The sequence below is a fragment of the Eleutherodactylus coqui genome, chromosome 10, assembly GCF_035609145.1.
Source record: "Eleutherodactylus coqui strain aEleCoq1 chromosome 10, aEleCoq1.hap1, whole genome shotgun sequence".
Taxonomy (NCBI): domain Eukaryota; kingdom Metazoa; phylum Chordata; class Amphibia; order Anura; family Eleutherodactylidae; genus Eleutherodactylus; species Eleutherodactylus coqui.
The window spans coordinates 84,986,285-85,006,025 of record NC_089846.1 but is presented as its reverse complement, the minus strand read 5'-3'; the positions used below and the strand labels follow the sequence as shown (position 1 = coordinate 85,006,025).

At 43.9% G+C, this 19,741-nt stretch overlaps 1 protein-coding gene across 1 annotated transcript in view; it reads right to left on the bottom strand.

Annotated features, from left to right (window-relative positions):
• TNMD (tenomodulin) overlaps positions 1-19,741 on the bottom strand; it is an 81,162-nt gene that overhangs the window by 30,418 nt on the left and 31,003 nt on the right. The window contains exons 3-6 of the mRNA XM_066581433.1: positions 18,811-18,951; positions 12,044-12,142; positions 8,853-9,006; positions 5,225-5,376 (exon numbers count right to left, since the gene is read on the bottom strand). Coding sequence (XP_066437530.1) covers positions 5,225-5,376; positions 8,853-9,006; positions 12,044-12,142; positions 18,811-18,951 — 546 coding nt within the window. The remainder of the gene's footprint in view (positions 1-5,224; positions 5,377-8,852; positions 9,007-12,043; positions 12,143-18,810; positions 18,952-19,741) is intronic.

The following is a 19,741-nucleotide window of genomic DNA, read 5'->3' as shown; positions in this document are numbered from 1 at the left end:
GGCGGTGAACGGCCTTCGTCCCACCTTGTGGGGTGCTTGGCCATCATATGTCTGCGCATGCTGGTGGTGGTGAGGCTGGTGGTGGTGGCTCCCCGGCTGATCTTGGTGCGACAAAGGTTGCACACCACTGTTCGTCGGTCGTCAGGCGTCTCTGTGAAAAACTGCCAGACCTTAGAGCACCTTGGCCTCTGCAGGGTGGCATGGCGCGAGGGTGCGCTTTGGGAAACAGTTGGTGGATTATTCGGTCTGGCCCTGCCTCTACCCCTGGACACCGCATTGCCTCTTGCAACCTGCCCTGCTGCTGCCCTTGCCTCCCCCTCTGAAGACCTGTCCTCAGTAGGCGTAGCAAACCAGGTGGGGTCAGTCACCTCATTGTCCTGCTGCTCTTTCTCCGAATCCTCTGTGCGCTCCTCCCTCGGACTTACTGCCCTTACTACTACCTCACCGATAGACAACTGTGTCTCATCGTCATCGTCCTCCTCACCCACTGAAAGGTCTTGAGACAGTTGCCGGAAGTCCCCAGCCTCATCCCCCGGACCCCGGGAACTTTCCAATGGTTGGGCATCAGTGACGATAAACTCCTCTGGTGGGAGAGGAACCACTGCTGCCCAATCTGAGCAGGGGCCAGAGAACAGTTCCTGGGAGTCTTCCCGCTCCTGAGCATGTGTCATTTTCATGGAGTGAGGAGGCTGGGAGGAAGGAGGAGCAGCAGCCAGAGGATTCGGATTTGCAGCACTGGACGGCGCAGAACTGTGGGTGGATGATAGCTTGCTCGAAGCACTTTCTGCCATCCACGACAGGACCTGCTCACACTGCTCATTTTCTAATAAAGGTCTACCGCGTGGACCCATTAATTGGGCGATGAATGTGGGGACGCCAGAAACGTGCCTCTCTCCTAATCGCGCAGCAGTCGGCTTCGATACACCTGGATCAGGAGCTCGGCCTGTGCCCACACCCTCACTTGGGCCTACGCGTCCTCGGCCACGTCCACGTCCTCTAGGCCTACCCCTAACCCTCAGCATGCTGTATTACCAGTGATTTCCCAGGCAGGAAATAAATTGGCACAAGCCTGCAGGACAAATAGAATTTTTCCCTTTTTTTTTAAAGAAAAGGCCCACTGACTATATTCAATCAGATAAGAAATATGTTCCACAGAAATGCAGTTATATGAAGTGCAGCAGAGCGGTGATTTTCCCCAGGCAGGAAGGAAATAAATTGGTGCAAGACTGCTGTTAAACGTAGCTGGCTGCGTATGATTTTTTTTACTATCTCCACCAACCACACACGTACACAGAACGCTGAGGACTGACAGAGGCAGGCCACATAGAATTTTTCCCTTTTTTTTAAAGAAAAGGCCCACTGACTATATTCAATCAGATAAGAAATCTGTTCCACAGAAATGCAGTTATATGAAGTGCAGCAGAGCGGTGATTTTCCCCAGGCAGGAAGGAAATAAATTGGTGCAAGACTGCTGTTAAACGTAGCTGGCTGCGTATGATTTTTTTTACTATCTCCACCCACCACACACGTACCCAGAACGCTGAGGACTGACAGAGGCAGGCCACATAGAATTTTTCCCTTTTTTTTTTTAAAGAAAAGGCCCACTGACTATATTCAATCAATAATATATGTCTTCTGGCCCTACCTACACAATTCTTTCCCTGTAGTATTACTGCAGGGCGCAATGCTCTGCACAGCCGATTTTGAAAAAAAAAAAAAGATGCAACACTGCTAACAGCAGCCTGCACAGTACTGCACACGGTTAAATGTGGTCCTAAGAAGGACCGTTGGGGTTCTTGAAGCCTACACTCACTCCTAACACTCTCCCTGCCTAACCACCACTTCTGTCCCTGGACTATTACTGCAGGGCGCAATGCTCTGCAGACAGCCGATTTTGAAAAAAAAAAAAATTGCGCAACACTGCTAACAGCACCCTCCACAGTACTGCACACGGATAGATGTGGCCCTGAGAAGGACCGTTGGGGTTCTTGAAGCCTACACTCACTCCTAACACTCTCCCTACAGCAGCACCAGCAGCAGCACTTTCCCTCAGCTAACTCACAAGGCATCTGAGGCGAGCCGCGGGAGGGGCCGACTTTTATACTCGGGTGACATCTGATCTCCCCAGCCACTCACAGCAGGGGGGTGGTATAGGGCTTGAACGTCACAGGGGGAAGTTGTAATGCCTTCCCTGTCTTTCAATTGGCCAGAAAAGCGCGCTAACGTCTCACAGAGGAAAGTGAAAGTAACCCGAACACCGCGTGGTGCTCGTTAAGAGTAACGAGCATCCCGAACACCCTAATATTCGCCCGAGCATCAAGCTCGGACGAGTACGTTCGCTCATCACTAATCGCTGCACCTTGGAACATCAGAGAGGAGGAGACAGAGCCAGGAGGAGGATGATTCATATAGCTCCACAAGATGCTGCTGCAAGGAAGAGGAAGATCATCTGGCCAGGCAGACCTAAGGTGGTAGATCGCCCCCAGCCTACATCCCCGTGGTATTTCCCCTACAAGCTGTTGTCAATGACCTGAGCGACCACACAAGTTGCATGTAGCTAAGGCCGGCCATGGATATTAGGACGTTTATGAAGAAGTCATTGGGCGATCTAAGCTGCTATTTCGTATTTTAATACTGTGATTTGGACTCAAAGTCAATCGGGGGCGTCTCTCTCAGAAGCCAGATGACGTTTCTCCATATATTCTACCTTTCAAAACATCTGCCAAGACGACAATCAGTAAACTGGCACCAAGACATAGATATGATATAAGAAGCAGTGGTATCTCAATGTGTCACATATATGATGAATATTGATGACCCATCTGTCGCGAGCCGTTGTTGCTTGATGTATGGCACCGAGTGGCGAATGAAAGACGAGCGCAGCACTTTATTATCATTTCTCTTTTTTATCTATAACTTTCCCTTTTTAACATCTTGTGTTTTATCAAGTAAAGACATAAAGGGCTCATCAAAGTGTGAGCGCTGACAGTTACTTATTGCAACATTAAAGGCTCTTCCCTTTGTCATGTATCTTTTACAGCGAACAGTCTGGATAAATCAATTCATTATTCACGCTCTCCCTTTTTCATCCATTTACGGACCGCTACTGTTCCCCTAATTATCCAGGTTGCAAATCAGTCCTGTTAGCATTTTTTCCCTAGATGTTCCGACTCTAAAGGCGTGTCAGATCTCCTCCATAAGACTATTAGGGGAGACGGCATTCATTATTTACATTGATGTTCACAAAAACGTCTGCTGTTCGCAGCTGTACGCGGCTCGTAGGGGTTCTCAGTTCAGAGTAGCGGTAGAGCCGGAGCCATAACTGCGTCGTAACATATGTGAGATTTACATTTTATTCATGGCGTCCTTAGTATCACAGCGGGAGCCATAACGTAACATAGCAGACTGCCGCAAGTTGTGGGTTTATGCTAAATATTGTTATACTGATGAAAATCAATTATCATTATAACAACATCTGTCTATCTATCTCTCATATCTATCTAATATCTATCTATCTCATATCTATCTATCTATCGCTGGTGGGAGAGATCGCAGAGCCACCCGTGACATAGAATAATAGAATGGTAGGATTGAAAGGGTCCTCCGGGGTCATTGGGTTCAACCCCCTGCTCAGTGCAGGATCACTAAATCATCCCAGACAGATTTCTGTCTGCCTCTGAAGACTTCCATTGAAGGAGAACTCACCACCTCCCGTGGCAACCTGTTCCACTCATTGATCACCCTCACTGTCAGAAAGTTTTTTCTAATATTTAACATCCATCTTGGTTTCCCTGTGGTCTTCCCCTGTCTCGGCAGGCTTCCCGCTGGAACCACAGGGTTACACTAGCTATCAGTGGTACTGTTGTAGCTTGTCTCCACCGGAAGCTACAGGCTGACTAGCCTTAGCTGCAGTTGACACCCCCTGTCATGCCCCTAGCTTCTGATTAACTGACGGTCTGTCTACTGTAGTCTATTGATTTTTTTCCATCCCTATAGCAAGGCTGCGTGGCGGGCTGAGACTTTGTGCGGCCTGACACCCGGAACACAGCTGCAATTGATCCGGCCACAGAGCAGTACGGCAAACGGAGGTTGCAGAAGTACACAGCAACGGAGAAGTGAGCCACCGGCAGCATCGTCAGAGACACTGACTGGCAGCACTACAGCACACAGCGATGGTCATATTGACAGCGCAGGAGCGCCGACAGGACAACGCACAGCGCCGGGGGGAGTGACAGCTGTCGGCCAGCTTTCACTGTGACACTACAGCACAGCGGCAGGCAGACTGACAGCACAGGAGTGCCGAGGTCAGCTGCCTCCAAACAGCGCTGTTCAGGGCCCTGCTGTACTGCCTCGCTGGCAACGCTGTCACTCTCCCCATTCTCCCTGCGGCTGCTGCACAAGGAGACCGCTGTCAGTCATGCAACATTAGCGACCGCAGCTTCAGGATCGGCCCCACTTCCAGTTGAAAAGTTGCAAGTTGCCAACATAGTGTCTCGGTCTTCTTATTATACTTTCTCCCAGACCTTCCAATGCAAGCTGAGCAGCTGAGCCCTATTACTGACCCGGGCACTAACGGACATAGTGTGGCCTGAGCCCGAACCTGAGCTGTTTGCCAACTGTTGAAGTTCTCTTATCTTTCCCCAGTGCCACAGCAGTAAAGCCCGAACCACTATCACTCTGAAACAGTTCAGCGAGCCTCAGGGTGCGGTGCTGCCTGCCACTGGCTCCTCTACACTAGCAAGCCAAGTAATCCCCAACATGGGGTGCCTGATTCAACCTGGTCTAGTGGGCCTGTAGCGCAGCAATCATTCCCCACTGGCCCTATTACACAGGCTAGCTAACAGACTGTACATGGTACCCCATGTGATCATGAGGAATGACAGACACTGTTATAGTTGAGCCTGTAACGTCTGTTGGACACTGAGTTTGCAACGTTCAAGTATGATGTGCCTTCCTATAGAGTGAACACATGTTTATACTGTGCAGAAGTTGTTTTTTTATGCAGAACAACCATCTTCTGTCAGTTTGTTTTACTGCCGCATCACTTGGCATCAAACATAAACATAGCAGCTGCCAGGACGCTAGACTATAACAGCTACTATAGTGGTATAGTGGGTTATATAAGTGATGGAATAAGTAGCTGACTCCTTCCCTCAGATCGCTGCGCCCTCCCCTGCTCATCATTATATATACTGTATTATGGCGTAGTGGTTATTGCACTTACATAGTCGTTGACAGGTAGATCCTCTTCCGTCAGAGATCTGGACTGACGTTTGCCACTCCGTTTTTCGCCTCTTTGACCTTTAGGCAAAACAAATTTTTGCTCTGCTACTAACGCATCGTCCTCGTCATCATCAAAATCTTGAAATTCAGGAGCTGGAAAAAAGTTTAAAAAAAGACATAAAAACACAAAAGAGCAATTTTTTGAGTAACGAGAATCAACAAAAATAGAAATCCCTGAATCCTAAAATTTCTGTGCAGCTGTCTCTTGGGTGAGCGCCGGTATAGTTACTACTACAGCCGCCACAGGGCTGTCACCTGGGAATAGTAAAGCAACGCATTGGTTTCGGGAGAAAATTCTGTCCTGGGACTGGGGGGTGGGGGATGTTTTATCTACAGTTTTTCTTCTCTGCCGCCCCTCTGATCCACCTTTTTCAGCCCTGTTTTTGGCCATCCAAGACAGCTGCAGCAATTTTCTAACCGCTTAATGCACACTGTGCGCTGCTCACTGATTGGCCTTTGCTGATCACATGAGTAGCTCATAGGTACAGTGCATTGGTAGTCTAACACTTCCAACGCATTGTGAGAATTAAGTAGTTGGAGATTGCAAAGGGTCATACAGCCTTCTACTAGGTGGATGTAGACTGGGGGTGATCTCTCCCCTTAGGTCCACTTGCCCAGATAATCTTCTTTCTCTGTGCAGCAACGTCTTGTGGAGCTACATGAATCATCCTCCTGGCTCTCCTATGATGGTCCAAGGTGCCAATGTCAGCCCTTAGTTCTGCTACTGTATTTATTATGAGCTTGGATCTCAGACTATAGGTCATGAGCTTGGTTCTGGTATTGTATCTGTGTACTAAGCTTGGTTCTGGTATTTTATTCATGTACTGAGTTTGGCTCTAGTGCTATATTTATGTATTGAGCTTAGTTCTGGTATTGTATCTATGTACTTAGGTTGGTTTGTGCTGTATTTATGCACATATCTTGGTTCTGGTATTGTATTTATGTAATGAAATTGGTTCTGGTACTGTAGTTATATTAAGAGCTTGGTTCTGGTACTGTTTTCATGTTATTAGCTTGGTTCTGGTATTGAATCTATGTACTGAGCTTGCTTCTGGTAATCTATCTATGTATTAAGCTTAGTTCTGGTATTGCAGCCATGTGCTGAGTTTGGCTCTGGTGCTCGTTTCTGCGTTGTGCTTAGTTCTGGTATCTGAGGTTGTTTTTTGTTGTATTTATGTACTAATCTTACTTTTGGTATTGTATCTATGTACTGGGGTTGGTTTGTGCTGTATTTATGTACTGAGCGTGGTTCTTATACTGTATTTATGTTACGGGTTTGGTTCTGGTATTATATCTATGTAGTAAAGTTGGTTCTGGTATTGTATTTATATAATGAGCTTGGTTCTGGTACAGTTCGGTATTTATTAGTGCAGCTGTTCTGGTGTGTGTAGGCTGCTATCTTGCTTCTTTTCTACACAAGCAGAATACAAGGAGATTGTCTGTATTATTTTTTCCTATGAAAAACCTAAGGCCATCTAACTTAAGGCCAGCACCCAACTTTCGCAGAAACAGAGACTACTCCAGGCTCCTACTGCTGTGGAGGCGGTGTGCTGGTCGCCCTGACGTGTCCTGAGCTGCATGCTATCTCTCATCATATAGAAGTAATTACATGTCCCTGTCTTCTGTGTGATCATCATAAAATTAGTCAACGGTTTTAGTAAACAATAGGTTGAATTCTTCATAAATGAGACCTAATTACAAAGTCTACATCAGCAGAATTCAGACGGCTTTGATGATTTTAATAATTAAGTGTAATTAGTAATTTTGCGCAGATAACGTCTTCATGCACGGAATTATTAGGTGATGCTGTAGCTTTAATGAGCATTTCTAGTTTTTACATACTGTCTGTATATTGGATGTAATCAGCATTCACGTAAAAAAAATTAAGACTTAGGGGTGAATTAAAAAATAAGTCGTCTCCCGTAGTCCACTGAATGCTTCTCTTTTTCTGCGGATGACGCCAATTTTGATTGACAATTGTTTTTATGTAAATAAATGTAAATTGTTTTATACTGAAAAGTTCTGCAACTTCATAATAAACTTTAGAGGGAAGTTTGTTGAGACCAGAATTACTTAGCTGGCTCTCACACTCACCGCTTCTTACTGCGATTAGCGCAGCATCCTGAACGCCACTCTAACCACGCTAGAACGGCGCCATTGATTTCAATGGGGTTCTGCAGACCTGCACTCGAACGCGGCCTTTCTAATGCCGTGATTTTTTAGCATGGTACTATTTTCGTGCGTTTTAGCGCTTTTTAACGCACCTCATCACCCATCACAATGATGGTCAACGTTAAAAAGCGCTTTCAAACACTGTACAGTACTTCAAAAACGCAGCTTGAAATCGTTGTAAAATGCCGCAATTTTGAGTGGCGTTTTCTAAAAGCATGTGTGAGAGCAGTCCTACTTATTATCCAGGCTAGCACGACGTGCCTAATATATGAAGAGGTGCACGCCGCTGTATATAAATAAATAAATATATATATATATATATATATATATATATATATATACACGCATGTTGCATCTCGGCTCCTCCATGTCCCAACACAACAATGTATGCCAGGGCTGATCTCGCATTTATTTATGGTATAACTTATGCCAAATTCTGGTATAAATGATACATAAATGTGTCCGTCTGAGGCAGCCACACCCCCTCCTCTCAAGCCACGCCCTGTTGTGGGAGAGCAACATAAGCTGTGCAGCAGACAAATAAGTTGCAAAGTTTTTACTCTTCCAAATCTTGTGTACTGTTATGTGACTCTTTTACACTAGAATCTGGCGTAAAACACTTTGTGAATTTCGCTCTCTATGTATTAATTTCTCCTTTTTTTGAATATATCTGCTACTTGTCAGTGAATAAAGACATTTTCATTCCTGCTTAGACTAAAGCCTGTCCTGGTCTTGTCCTGATCACACAGCAGCTGGATTTGCTACAATCTAAGTCTTTGAGTTTTTTGGGTCTAGGTCCCACAGGAGTTCTTTCCCTGTGCGCCACGGGCGTATCTCCATGTAGTGGTATGTAATATATTGCTTACATGCCGACACTCTCAATACACTATCTTGGCGTGTATACGCGTGTAATACAAGCCAAGATATTGCATGCCTTGATCTTTTTGCGCATTTCGCACGCTGTGTATTAGATGTACATTTGAAAGTATTGTAAAGTTCGTTATCACGTATTACACAAAACTCGTGCGTAGAATATGTGGTAAAAACCGCTTGTGAAAGAGAGCCTTTAGTGTTAAAACTTCTATCATATTATATCTGTTTTTAGGATAGTTGAGTGACAACTAATAGATCACCATTACAGTTCCATGCAGGTTGTCAGACCCACCTAACACGGATGTTAAAAAATGAAGTGTGACTAGCAAAGCAGAAGTAGTGAATGGGGGCATACAAGTTCTGATGTAGTGGAGATTCACACATGTCAGTGACAAACCCTTAAGTGCTGTAATGCTGGCCATGTTGGTAATCACCCAGCTTTCCCAGAAACAGATATAGTAAGTAGCAGCTGCACAGAAGATCTGTATGCTGATGTAGACCTTTAAAAAGACACCTTGTGTTACCTGATGGAAAAGCAGGGAAGATCCAGTGGAGGGACTTATTGTGGCACAGCTCCAGTATTCGGGAACTCTTCAGGAAATCTTTGTCCTCTATAGGATTCTCAGACGCGACCCAGAACATGGACTGCTCATAGATCGTGGTGGTGATTTCACCTTCCTAAAATGAGGGGAAAAATGGAAATCAAGTAGAAGAATTATTCAAAAGACTTTCTGTAAAATACAATACTTCTTCCCTCTCTACCGCCTTCCCTCTACCTTCTTTTATTCCGTCTTCCTTTCCTTTCTTCTTCTCTCATTCCCTTTCACTCTTTTCTCCTTCCTTCCTCCCTTCCTTCTTCTCTTCCTTCTTCCCTCCCTTTTTTCTCTCAGTCTGCCTTCCTTCCTTCCTCCCTTCCTTCTCTTTCCATTCCTTTCTTCCCTATGAACTTTTTTTCCATCTCTCTCTCTCTTCGTTCCTTCCTCCACCTCTCTCATTTCCTTCTTCCTCTCTTCCTTCCTGCCTCTCTCCCCATTCCTTCATCCTCTCCTTCCTCATCTCTCTCTACCTCCTTTCCTTCATCCTCTTTTCCTCTTCCCACTCTCTCTCTATATACCTTCCATACTTCTCTTTCCCTGCCTTCATTCCTCCTTTCTTCCCTCCCTCCCCCTCTCTCACTTCCTTCCACTCTCTTACTTCCTTCCTTCTTCCCTCCCTCCCTTCCTTCCACTTCCATTTTTCATATCCCTCCCAAAAAGTACCAATTCATTTTAGCTGCATTTCTTAGCAAAGGATCTGTGAAATATGGAAAGTACGTGGATGGCATTCATTATTTTTTTGCCTCTCCAGTGAATTGAATGGATGAGTCCGCTCTGTAAATCGGATCAGAATAGCGTAATCTTTACATATCCATGAGTCCATGTAGAAAAACTGATGTGAATTGGCACACTGACGGATAAGAGTCCACGTGCTCTCAGTCTAGTTAGTTGTAGACTTGGACAGCAGATGGAACAAAAATATAGTCGGTGCATTAGCCCTAAGTTACACGACTTTTTAAGAAGGATGTTCTTTATTTTCTGTGCTTACTTAAATGATAAAAAGTTGTGCGATGGATCCAAAGACGTCTCAAGAAACAACTGAGGCTAAAGAAAAGCTGTCTGGACTGTGGCTGTGATAAGGGCATTGATGCAAGGATCACCTTTCCTTTTCCCATAACTGTCCTTCCAATGCTACATTGTTAATGGTGATGACGATACGAATATTTCCAGGCCGCAGTTTATAGTTTGTGATTGTTTCATCTGTGAAGTTTTACAGAAATTAAACAATTTCTTGTTTCACAAAAAAATATAATCAGGAAATGGAAAGTTTCTTGTAAATTCAACCGAAGGAAATGTAATTGTCCCCACATGTGAGAGGATCCCCATGCTGACACGGAACACAATGACGGATGGTTTTCAGTCTTTTCCTCTGTTTATGGTTAGTTTGGAGAAATTTGCCAAATTTATTTATTTATGCTATTTGTAGAATTTCTAAAACCTTGAATGTATTTTCTGCTATTCATTGGGGGGGGGGGGGGGGGGCACTGATAACACCTTCTCCTTGTGCTCTTGTGGGCCGTACCAGGTTCTCCCATTCCTCCCACACTCCAAATACATGCAGAAAGGAAAATTATTGTAGGTTTTCTTAAAATTGGAATGATTGTATGTGTGCTGTAGGGAAATCTGATTATCGGACCCATTGTAAACAGGAGCTTATGTGAATGGTACTGCAGAATATGTTGGCAGTATACTGTATAAGCAATGAGAAAATGGACACTTTATTAGAACCCCCGGCTCTCATGATTGGTGCTTTCCTGTATGGAAATTCTCCCCATGACCCCGGAGCATAAAATCACATGACAAGTTTTATGCAGATCAATTTCAGTGTGAATCCAGATTAGATGGGAAAATGCAGCAATCTGAGTGACTTCCAACAAGGTTTGGTCATCGGTGCTAGACTAGCCAACCGTAGAAGGGGTTCTCATGTAGCGGTCTGGAGAATATAGTGAGAATGGTATGATCAAGGAAAACATCCAGTGAAAGGTGATCCTGTGGACGAAAACAACTCATCACCAAAAGGGGTCAGAGGAGGATGCATGGCCTTTTCAGTCTCCTCACTCACCTTCTAGGTGCTCTCCTTAAGGAGAGATGTTACCCTTGCCGACCCACGTCACAGGCTTCTCACTAGCCAAGCCAGAAACCTACTGCACACTGATAAGGGGCAAATAAGGGCCTGAAACAGCTGTCTGTGTATGGATTCTGGTTTTCACTTCCCCGCCATTGTCATAAAGACATATATAAAGAGTCTGACAGTGACTTGCAGGAATGTTGCCTTTCAATTGGTGGCACTGCAGAGGTGTTGTTCCATCTTTCTTATTTGCAGGAGGATGCCAGGAATGGTTCAGTCATTCTGAGGAACAGACCCTGCAGTCAGCTGGATCCAACCCATGTGCTCCAACTAACATGTCTGAATGCACAACTCACCATTGCTTAGCATGTATGATCTATAACAGTAGATGATTCATGAAGATACCCCAGGGGCATCACTCTAGTAGTGCAGAGGCATCACCTTGGCTATAGTGCTTGAGAAGACGAAAAGGCCCCTCTACCACTTAATAAAGGTCTAGTATTACATGTGGCACATAATAGATGGAGGCCCTCTTCACTGAGGCCAAAGGACATCGACTTGAGCTACCAATATCCTACAAACGTTTCTCAGCTTAGATGTCCTAAACAGATTATGATTTGAGGTTCCTGTATATCACAAAGAGAACACATGGAACAATTCCTAGTGCATCAACAATAATTACGTATATTACCAGTGTAATACTAAGCAAAGGCTAGAAATGTGACCTGCTGGGAGACCCGAAAAACAGTGTCCAACACAACATCTATAGCATAAGGTTAAAGGAAGAGGAAGTGAGGAACTGGCAACTCATCTTCAATAAGTGAGTTGGGAAGTAAGAACTGACTTCTTTATTAACTAAATGAGCATCGCAATGTCCTCCTGTCTACTGGTTTGGCCACTGGCCAGTCACTATGAAAAAATGTGTTCATAGAAAGTGGCCTAGGGACAAATTACCAGATTTGTTATAGAGCCCTCACAATAATGCTTACACCTATATCCATAACAATGCAGTCTATATTACAGAAAAAACCCACAAATCGAGCTCTCGTACCTCTAATTCCAACTCTGTCTCTTCAACTGTCGGGATTTCTTTACGCTGTGTCTTGATGAAGCATTTTTCAAGCCCTGCAAAGTAGATGCCAGTAAATCCCTAAAAATAGAAAAAAAGGCATTCAGGCATGAGGCTGATGTAATGTGACTGCTCGGCAAAGTATCCTGTTCTATCACTCACCACTCCATAAAAGTACAAAATATTGGAGTGAGTGTGATCTGTCACAGAGAGTTAAATCAGAAATCACGACATCCACACTTGTTCTAAGACAGTAGTTTAGAAAATCAAACTGTAACAGAGTAATTACCAATTAGCTTAAGTAGTCTGGAGAATTAATTAACAAATAACTAACTCTAGAATTAAATGTAATAGTGAAACTGTGTAAAAAACTATAACTACTATAATACTGCCGCCTATGTACAAGTATATAACTACTATAATACTGCCTCCTATGTACAAGAATATAACTACTATAATACTGCTCCTATGTACAAGAATATAACTACTATAATACTGCTCCCTATGTACAAGAATATAACTACTATAATACTGCCGCCTATGTACAAGTATATAACTACTATAATACTGCCTCCTATGTACAAGAATATAACTACTATAATACTGCCCCTATGTACAATAATATAACTACTATAATACTGCCTCCTATGTACAAGAATATAACTACTATAATACTGCCCCCTATGTACAAGAATATAACTACTATACTACTGCCCCTATGTACAAGACCATAACTACTATAATACTGCTCTCTATGTACAAGAATATAACTACTTTAATACTTTCCCCTATGTACAAGGATATAACTACTATAATACGGCCCCCTATGTACAAGAATATAACTACTATAATACTGTCCCCTATGTACAAGAATATAACTACTATAATACTGCTTCTATGTACAAGAATATAACTACTATAATACTGCCCCTATGTACAAGAATATAACTACTATAATACTGCTCCTATGTACAAGAATATAACTACTATAATACTGCCCCCTATGTACAAGAATATAACTACTATACTACTGCCCCTATGTACAAGACCATAACTACTATAATACTGCTCTCTATGTACAAGAATATAACTACTTTAATACTTTCCCCTATGTACAAGGATATAACTACTATAATACGGCCCCCTATGTACAAGAATATAACTACTATAATACTGTCCCCTATGTACAAGAATATAACTACTATAATACTGCTCCTATGTACAAGAATATAACTACTATAATACTGCCTCCTGTGTACAAGAATATAACTACTATAATACTGCCCCTATGTACAAGAATATAACTACTATAATACTGCTCCTATGTACAAGAATATAACTACTATAATACTGCTCCCTATGTACAAGAATATAACTACTATAATACTGCCCCCCATGTACAAGAATATAACTACTATAATACTGCTCCTATGTACAAGAATATAACTACTATAATACTGCTCCCTATGTACAAGAATATAACTACTATAATACTGCTCTCTACAAACAAGGCTGGATATGTGAGCCAGTGGTATAATTTCCTTTATGTTTGCTGTGTGTTCTTTGTGTTCTAGGTGGTTTTGCTCTTGTGCTCCCATAAAATGTAATGACTTTATTATCTGGTTTACACATCTAAGAATCTTGGTGTAATTGGAGATGAAGATCTCCGCCTGCAGTTAAGGTGCAGGTTTAAGGCTATAGTTGCTGAGAGCAGATGGCGCAGAGGCTGGCACTGGGGGTCAGAGCCGGCTATAATATGTGGGTATTAAACAAAATGAAGAGTGTAATGAGCCGCTGAATGAGAGCACAAATATGGTCTGACCTGGAATGAGTCTGAAGATAGCGGGAGGCCAGGACTACTCTCCTCATCATTTACAGTGTTCAGGTTATTACAGCATATTAGAGAGGTTAACCAGCCAAACAGTTATGTCATGCTTATGTCCTAAGTCAGATTGTTGATGGTCGTGCTGCAGATTTGGGCTTCTTAAAAGAGTTGTCTGTGACTTTGATACTCATCATCTAACCTTAGGATAGGACATCAGCATCGGACAGGTGGGGGTCTGCTAATTGAGTCTCTCAACGATCTACTGCTTGAAGTGGCCATGACATTTGGGTGAACGCTTTCATCCCTTTATTGCATACCAGGCACAGTGCGGTACATTTCATCATGGTGGTGTCTTGGTATTGCAGTAGTGTTGCTCATCTTGTTTGGCCAGGAGATAAAATCATCCGGTTTTTAGAAAAATCTAACTAGTTTAGTCTGAGCGGATTTTTGGTGAAAATCTCAGGAAAATCGAATTTCTCATGTCTGCTGCAGAAGACAGAGTGCAGCCTCAGACGTTCAAGATCGACAGTCCGACCACTGCTAATTATTTGCAGACCTTACGCAGCCAGCAGTGGGGTTTAGGGAATTCAATTATGCTGCACCAAACAGGGACAGCTCACAAAGATATAAGCCCTACCCTGTGGCCTTCTGTTCTCACATATTGTGCCTCCCAGGGATTGTGGCTTCTTCAGTTGAATATAATATAATATAAAACAAACAGAAAACCAGACAGGAAAACAGCAAATACACACAGTGCGTGTCAGCAGCCTCAGATGTCGTTCAAAGTCACCAGTCTGGCAACTACTAATTTGCAAACAGGGGCAGCTCACAAAGATATAAGCCATACTCTGTCCTTCTGCCCTCACATATTGTGGCTCTCAGGGAATGTGGCTTATTTAGCTGGTGGTGCTTTTTTGTTAATATAGCACAAGTGGAGTCAGCGGCCTCAGATGTCATTCAATGTCACCAGTCTGGCCAGTAGGAATTATTTGCAGGCCTAATTCCGCTCTCACACTAGTGTATTCCAGCATATGCACGCACGTATCTTCTGCACAGGGAGCATGCAGAAGAATAGAGTACACTAGTTATATTCTTCTGCCACCATTTTACTTGCACTGTAAAGTTAAAAGTCTAAACTGCCTTGTACCACTGTTTTCATTCAAGTGAAGTTATACCGGCCCTAACCGTTCCTGGGGACCCGAGGTACTATACACCAGTGTCATTGTTTTATTCTCTGCCGTGTGATATATCGGTGTGTGGGAATGGTGGTGTCACCCACAACAACAACTACTACCCCCCCTCATCCTGTTTATTGGCATTCCCTATTCTAGGGGTGTCGAAGGTAGCCTGCAGTTACACTCTGGCTTTGGCTACGTGTCCTCCCTCTGGGAAAAGGACCCTGATAAGGGCCGCCATGACAAGCCATTACTTATCCCTCCCAGCTCCCCATGCTTGTCAAGTGTCCGTGGTGTCCCTATGGGGTGTTGCACTATCTTGGCACATATTACCCCCACACCACTGTACACTATTTTGACCAATTTTTGTGAGGAGCACAGTGTTCCCCAGATGTATTGATATTATTCCCATGTAATTTGGTGGTCTTTTGGTTGAATTGGGGACCTCTTGGAAGACAAATTGGTGAACCTAATTTTTACTCCCCTTGACATTAATGGGATTTGGAATCAACCGTCCCGATTCACAATGATTTTTGTGGAATTGCCCGATACCGACACAAACCAGTTATTCCACTAATCACTAGATTGCAGCTTAGTCCCATTCATATGAATTGGCCTGAGCTGCTAAGCTGTTTGCAGACCATGTGACTGATGAACGTCACATTACAGACCTGAGAGGAGGCCGCAGCATTCCTGACCAGCAGATCCCCACTCATCTGATTGTGATGAACAATTCTGACGATAGAGAATGAATATCACAACCACAGAAAACCTCCTCAAAGGGATTGCCTGGGGTTAGAAAAATATGGCTGCTTTCTATCAGGCACAGCACCACCTTTGTCCGTGGGTTGTGTCTGGTATTGCAGCTCAGCTCCCATTCACTTCAATGGAGCTGAGCTGCAATACTACTAACATCCCTACTGACAAGGGTGGCGCTGTGTTTGGAAGTAAGCAGAAATGTCTTTTTAAAATCGTGGACAACCCCTTTAAATTCACTTCTTGCTAGTGATTAGCGATGGTAAGAGATTATGGCCTCACATGTACATCCGCGTCTGAATCTTCCAACGGGGACTTTAGTGGAAATCCACAGCAGAAATGTTTTCAGTGCAGGTTTCTGCTGCGGCGTAAAATTTTGAGCAGCCATCGCTCCCCTTTCCCATTCAATGAGGTAGTGCAATACCCGATGCAGTTTCAGAGTGGAATCCGCATCAAAGAATGGCGTTGCTTCTTTTTCCTCACAATGTAGATTCTTATACAAGTTAATAGGACACGTCTGGATGCGGAATTCAGATTTTATGCAGAATCGGCATGGATTCCACATAGATTGCGTGTAGGATCCTGGAACCACCGTGTGTACATGGCCTATAGGGGACTGACTTAGCAGTTTCCTCACATGACGTTTTCATTTTCTTTACAGCTCTATAGCAGTTTTTACATATGAAGCTCGTAGTTTTAATGCAACAAAACTGCAAGAAAAATCTGAAAAAAAATGTGAAATAAATACACTGTGGAAACCGAGCCTAAGGGCTTATTCACATAGCTGTAGGCACAACTACACTCGCAGGACGGAGCATAGCTGTGCCTGAATGAGGGAGGTTTCTTAGTACAAAGCCCACGCTGGAGTGCAGGAGTTGGAAGAAAGAGGCCAGAAGTCAGTGGCTGCCCTGCCTGGTATTCACTACATGCAAGGAAGATAAGGCAGGTCCTATAATTCTTCCGGCCAAACGAATCACGGCTGAGTAAAGAGCCAGCGAAAACAAAACCACGGAAATCCCATAGAGATAGATGATTTCGTTTTGTCCCGTTGTACGGCTATCAAAAGTGGTATTTTTTTCATATGTTAATATTCAACGGAGCCTCCTTTGGCCCCAATGACACCGAATACTCTGTGGCATACTTTATACTAACGTGTGATACACTTTAAGTGGTATTTCCCTCCATTCATCCTACAAATGTCTGGCGATATGCCCGTCTACAGTTGTGCAAGAAGCTTTGTTATTGGACAGTTGAGCAATGGAAGAATTTTCTATGGTGTGATGAATCACGCTATTCCATCTTCACATCAGATGGGTGTACCTGGGGGTGGAAGAGTCAGAGGAACGCCTTCTGCCAGAGCGTGTTGTGCCAACAGTTAAGTACAGCGGAGGTTCCGTTATTGTCTAGGGATGTTTTACGTTGCATGGTCTCAGTCCATTGGTTGTAGTGACGAGAACCATGAACATGGAGGTGACCCTGACATTCTTGACAATAGTGTGCTGCTGAAGATGTGGTAATACTCCAGGAATGGTCGGCCATACTTACATGAAGACAATGCGCCTCGTCACAAATACAATATTTAGCGTCATGCAAAAAATCTACAGCTTTCTGCCCCAGTTTTAGGTGCGGACCACATGTGGATTTATCCTTGTCAATGGGCAAAATCTGTCTCCGAAATTCTGTGCGTTCCTGCTTTGTGATTTTACGTGGAAACACGTGTTTCTGCATAGGAATTTCCCGTGCAGATCTCGCTGATTGATAGGCTACATCCGTGCGCAGATCTATGCCACAAACTGAGGCAGATAGATGCTTTTTTGCTGCAATTCCTACAGAAAATTCTGTAGTGGATATTGCCATGTGAACGGGGTCTTAGGCAAATGTCACAAGGTGAGTGCGATATCAGGAATGAAACTCTGCTAGATATCGCGCTCGCCAACATACAATTTCCCAGAGGATGAGAGGCACTTTTGAGTTAAAACAACTTTGCATAACTTTGGGGAAGTAGCAATCCTCTGGTGAGGCTGACAGCTTAGCAGAGGATCTCGGAGTGTCACCCATTGTTTTCTCGCGACGCACAAATCTCGTGCGAGGTTTTCGGCCGGGTGAAGCCATCCTCGTATATTCACACAGCGGCATCTGCGCTGTATTTTTCAGTGTAGATTCTTTCTCTTGCATTGCACAAAAGCGCTCGCTCCTGCGTAATGCATTTGCACAGTGAAGGAGTCTTCTTTGTGTGCAGGCATTTGTGCGGGCGCCTCTCGTTGACTTGGGTGGTGGAATCACCCCACCCTGATTTAAATGGCTTTTAAGCCAGATTAAGTGTCGGTGTTTGTGCAGACCTGCATGTACACATCTGCGCATTTGTGCACCCTTATAGACTCTCATGGGGATCTTTGGTTCACAAATGCGAACAAAAATAGAGCAGGTCACAAAAAATGCAGGTGCAAAAAAGAACAATGGATTCTATCTTCTGTGTATTGTGCGCACAAACACGCCCATGTTAATAAGTCCTTATAGTCACTTTCCTGCCCGGGCCCCCTATTATCCCTGGCGCGGTCCCCCTTTAGGTTGGGTACGCCAATGCCCGCGGCACAACTGGTTAACTCCCTGCTACAATTCTTCGCAGCTGCTGTAAAGCGTTTACTATCGAACCCTTCCAAACCAAACGACACAATGTATCAATAAGGTAACGGCCACATATTATACAGCGATTATTATACGCCGCCTCATTTTTCGGCAGATCTTTATGTCTCGTTAGGTGAAATATTTGCTGCTTGGAGATTTTGCGCCGTATCAACGCGGAATTTGTTCTTCATCAATAAAACAAGAAAACGGGATGAGAAATCTAATCGTAACTTATGTCGTTAAAGTGTCTGCAAAAGTCAACTTTAAGACCATTTGCATCGCCGGCACATTTTTCTAAGCAGCTCAGGTAATTATTTAAGTCTTTATAGGTAGAGAAAATCTATGGTAAGAAAATGAGCCGGACGCACGTGTTTAAAGTCGTGGATCTCCACCGCGTTGTCTGTACCGTTCTCCATCCGAAAAGTTTCAATTTTGTTCCGTGGATCAATCTCCATCAAGACTGTTGTCTTCTGTCCGTCGTTGAAGAATTTGTATTCAACATCGTAGACCTGCGGGGAGACAAAGGGGAGAAACACAGGAATAATAATGGGAGACAATATTGTTTTATGGAGCCATTTTCAAATGCAATTTCGACTGCGGTAATAAAAACCGCCGAGGACTTTTATATTACAAATCAAATGTTTTCTGCTGCTTCGCGAGGTCATTAGAAGCACGAGATATCCTGCCGAGTGTGGACCATGTCCTGCCTGGTAATAGGCTGAGGGAATAGGACCTCGTTAGAGGGAGAGGCCCATAAACATGGGGCCCAGGTCTGACTGGGGCCACCAATGGTGATGGGAAGCTGTGCAGCGTTCTCCACAAGTCAATCAAAGGAGAAGGAGGCCAGTCAGGGGGGTCACATACTTATTCTCTTCTCGGGAGAGGGATGACCACACTGCTTGAAAGTGAAAGTTTGACACCCAGACAGAACTGCAGAAAGTATATGATACTTGGTGAACGTCTCTCCGTATGAACAGTATGTAATAATTAGTATTAGGATGAGGTCCATATATTAATATGCTAATTATTGGGCCCTTTACTATGCAAAATGCTACATTGTCTTAGTTTATAAGATGTAAAGTGTGTTATGTAAGAACATCCTTTACTGTCCACACATAGTTGGTAACCAGGGGCGCCAAATCTGAGAGTATGAACTCCACATATCCAAATATCTGACTTTGCCAGAGGTTGGATAATTGGCATGAAATGGGGGTGTCATATTGTGAAATCTCCCGCCGGACCGGCTATAGTGCAACGTCAGCACAGAGAGCGGTTACTCAGTGGAGCGCAATGGTGGTT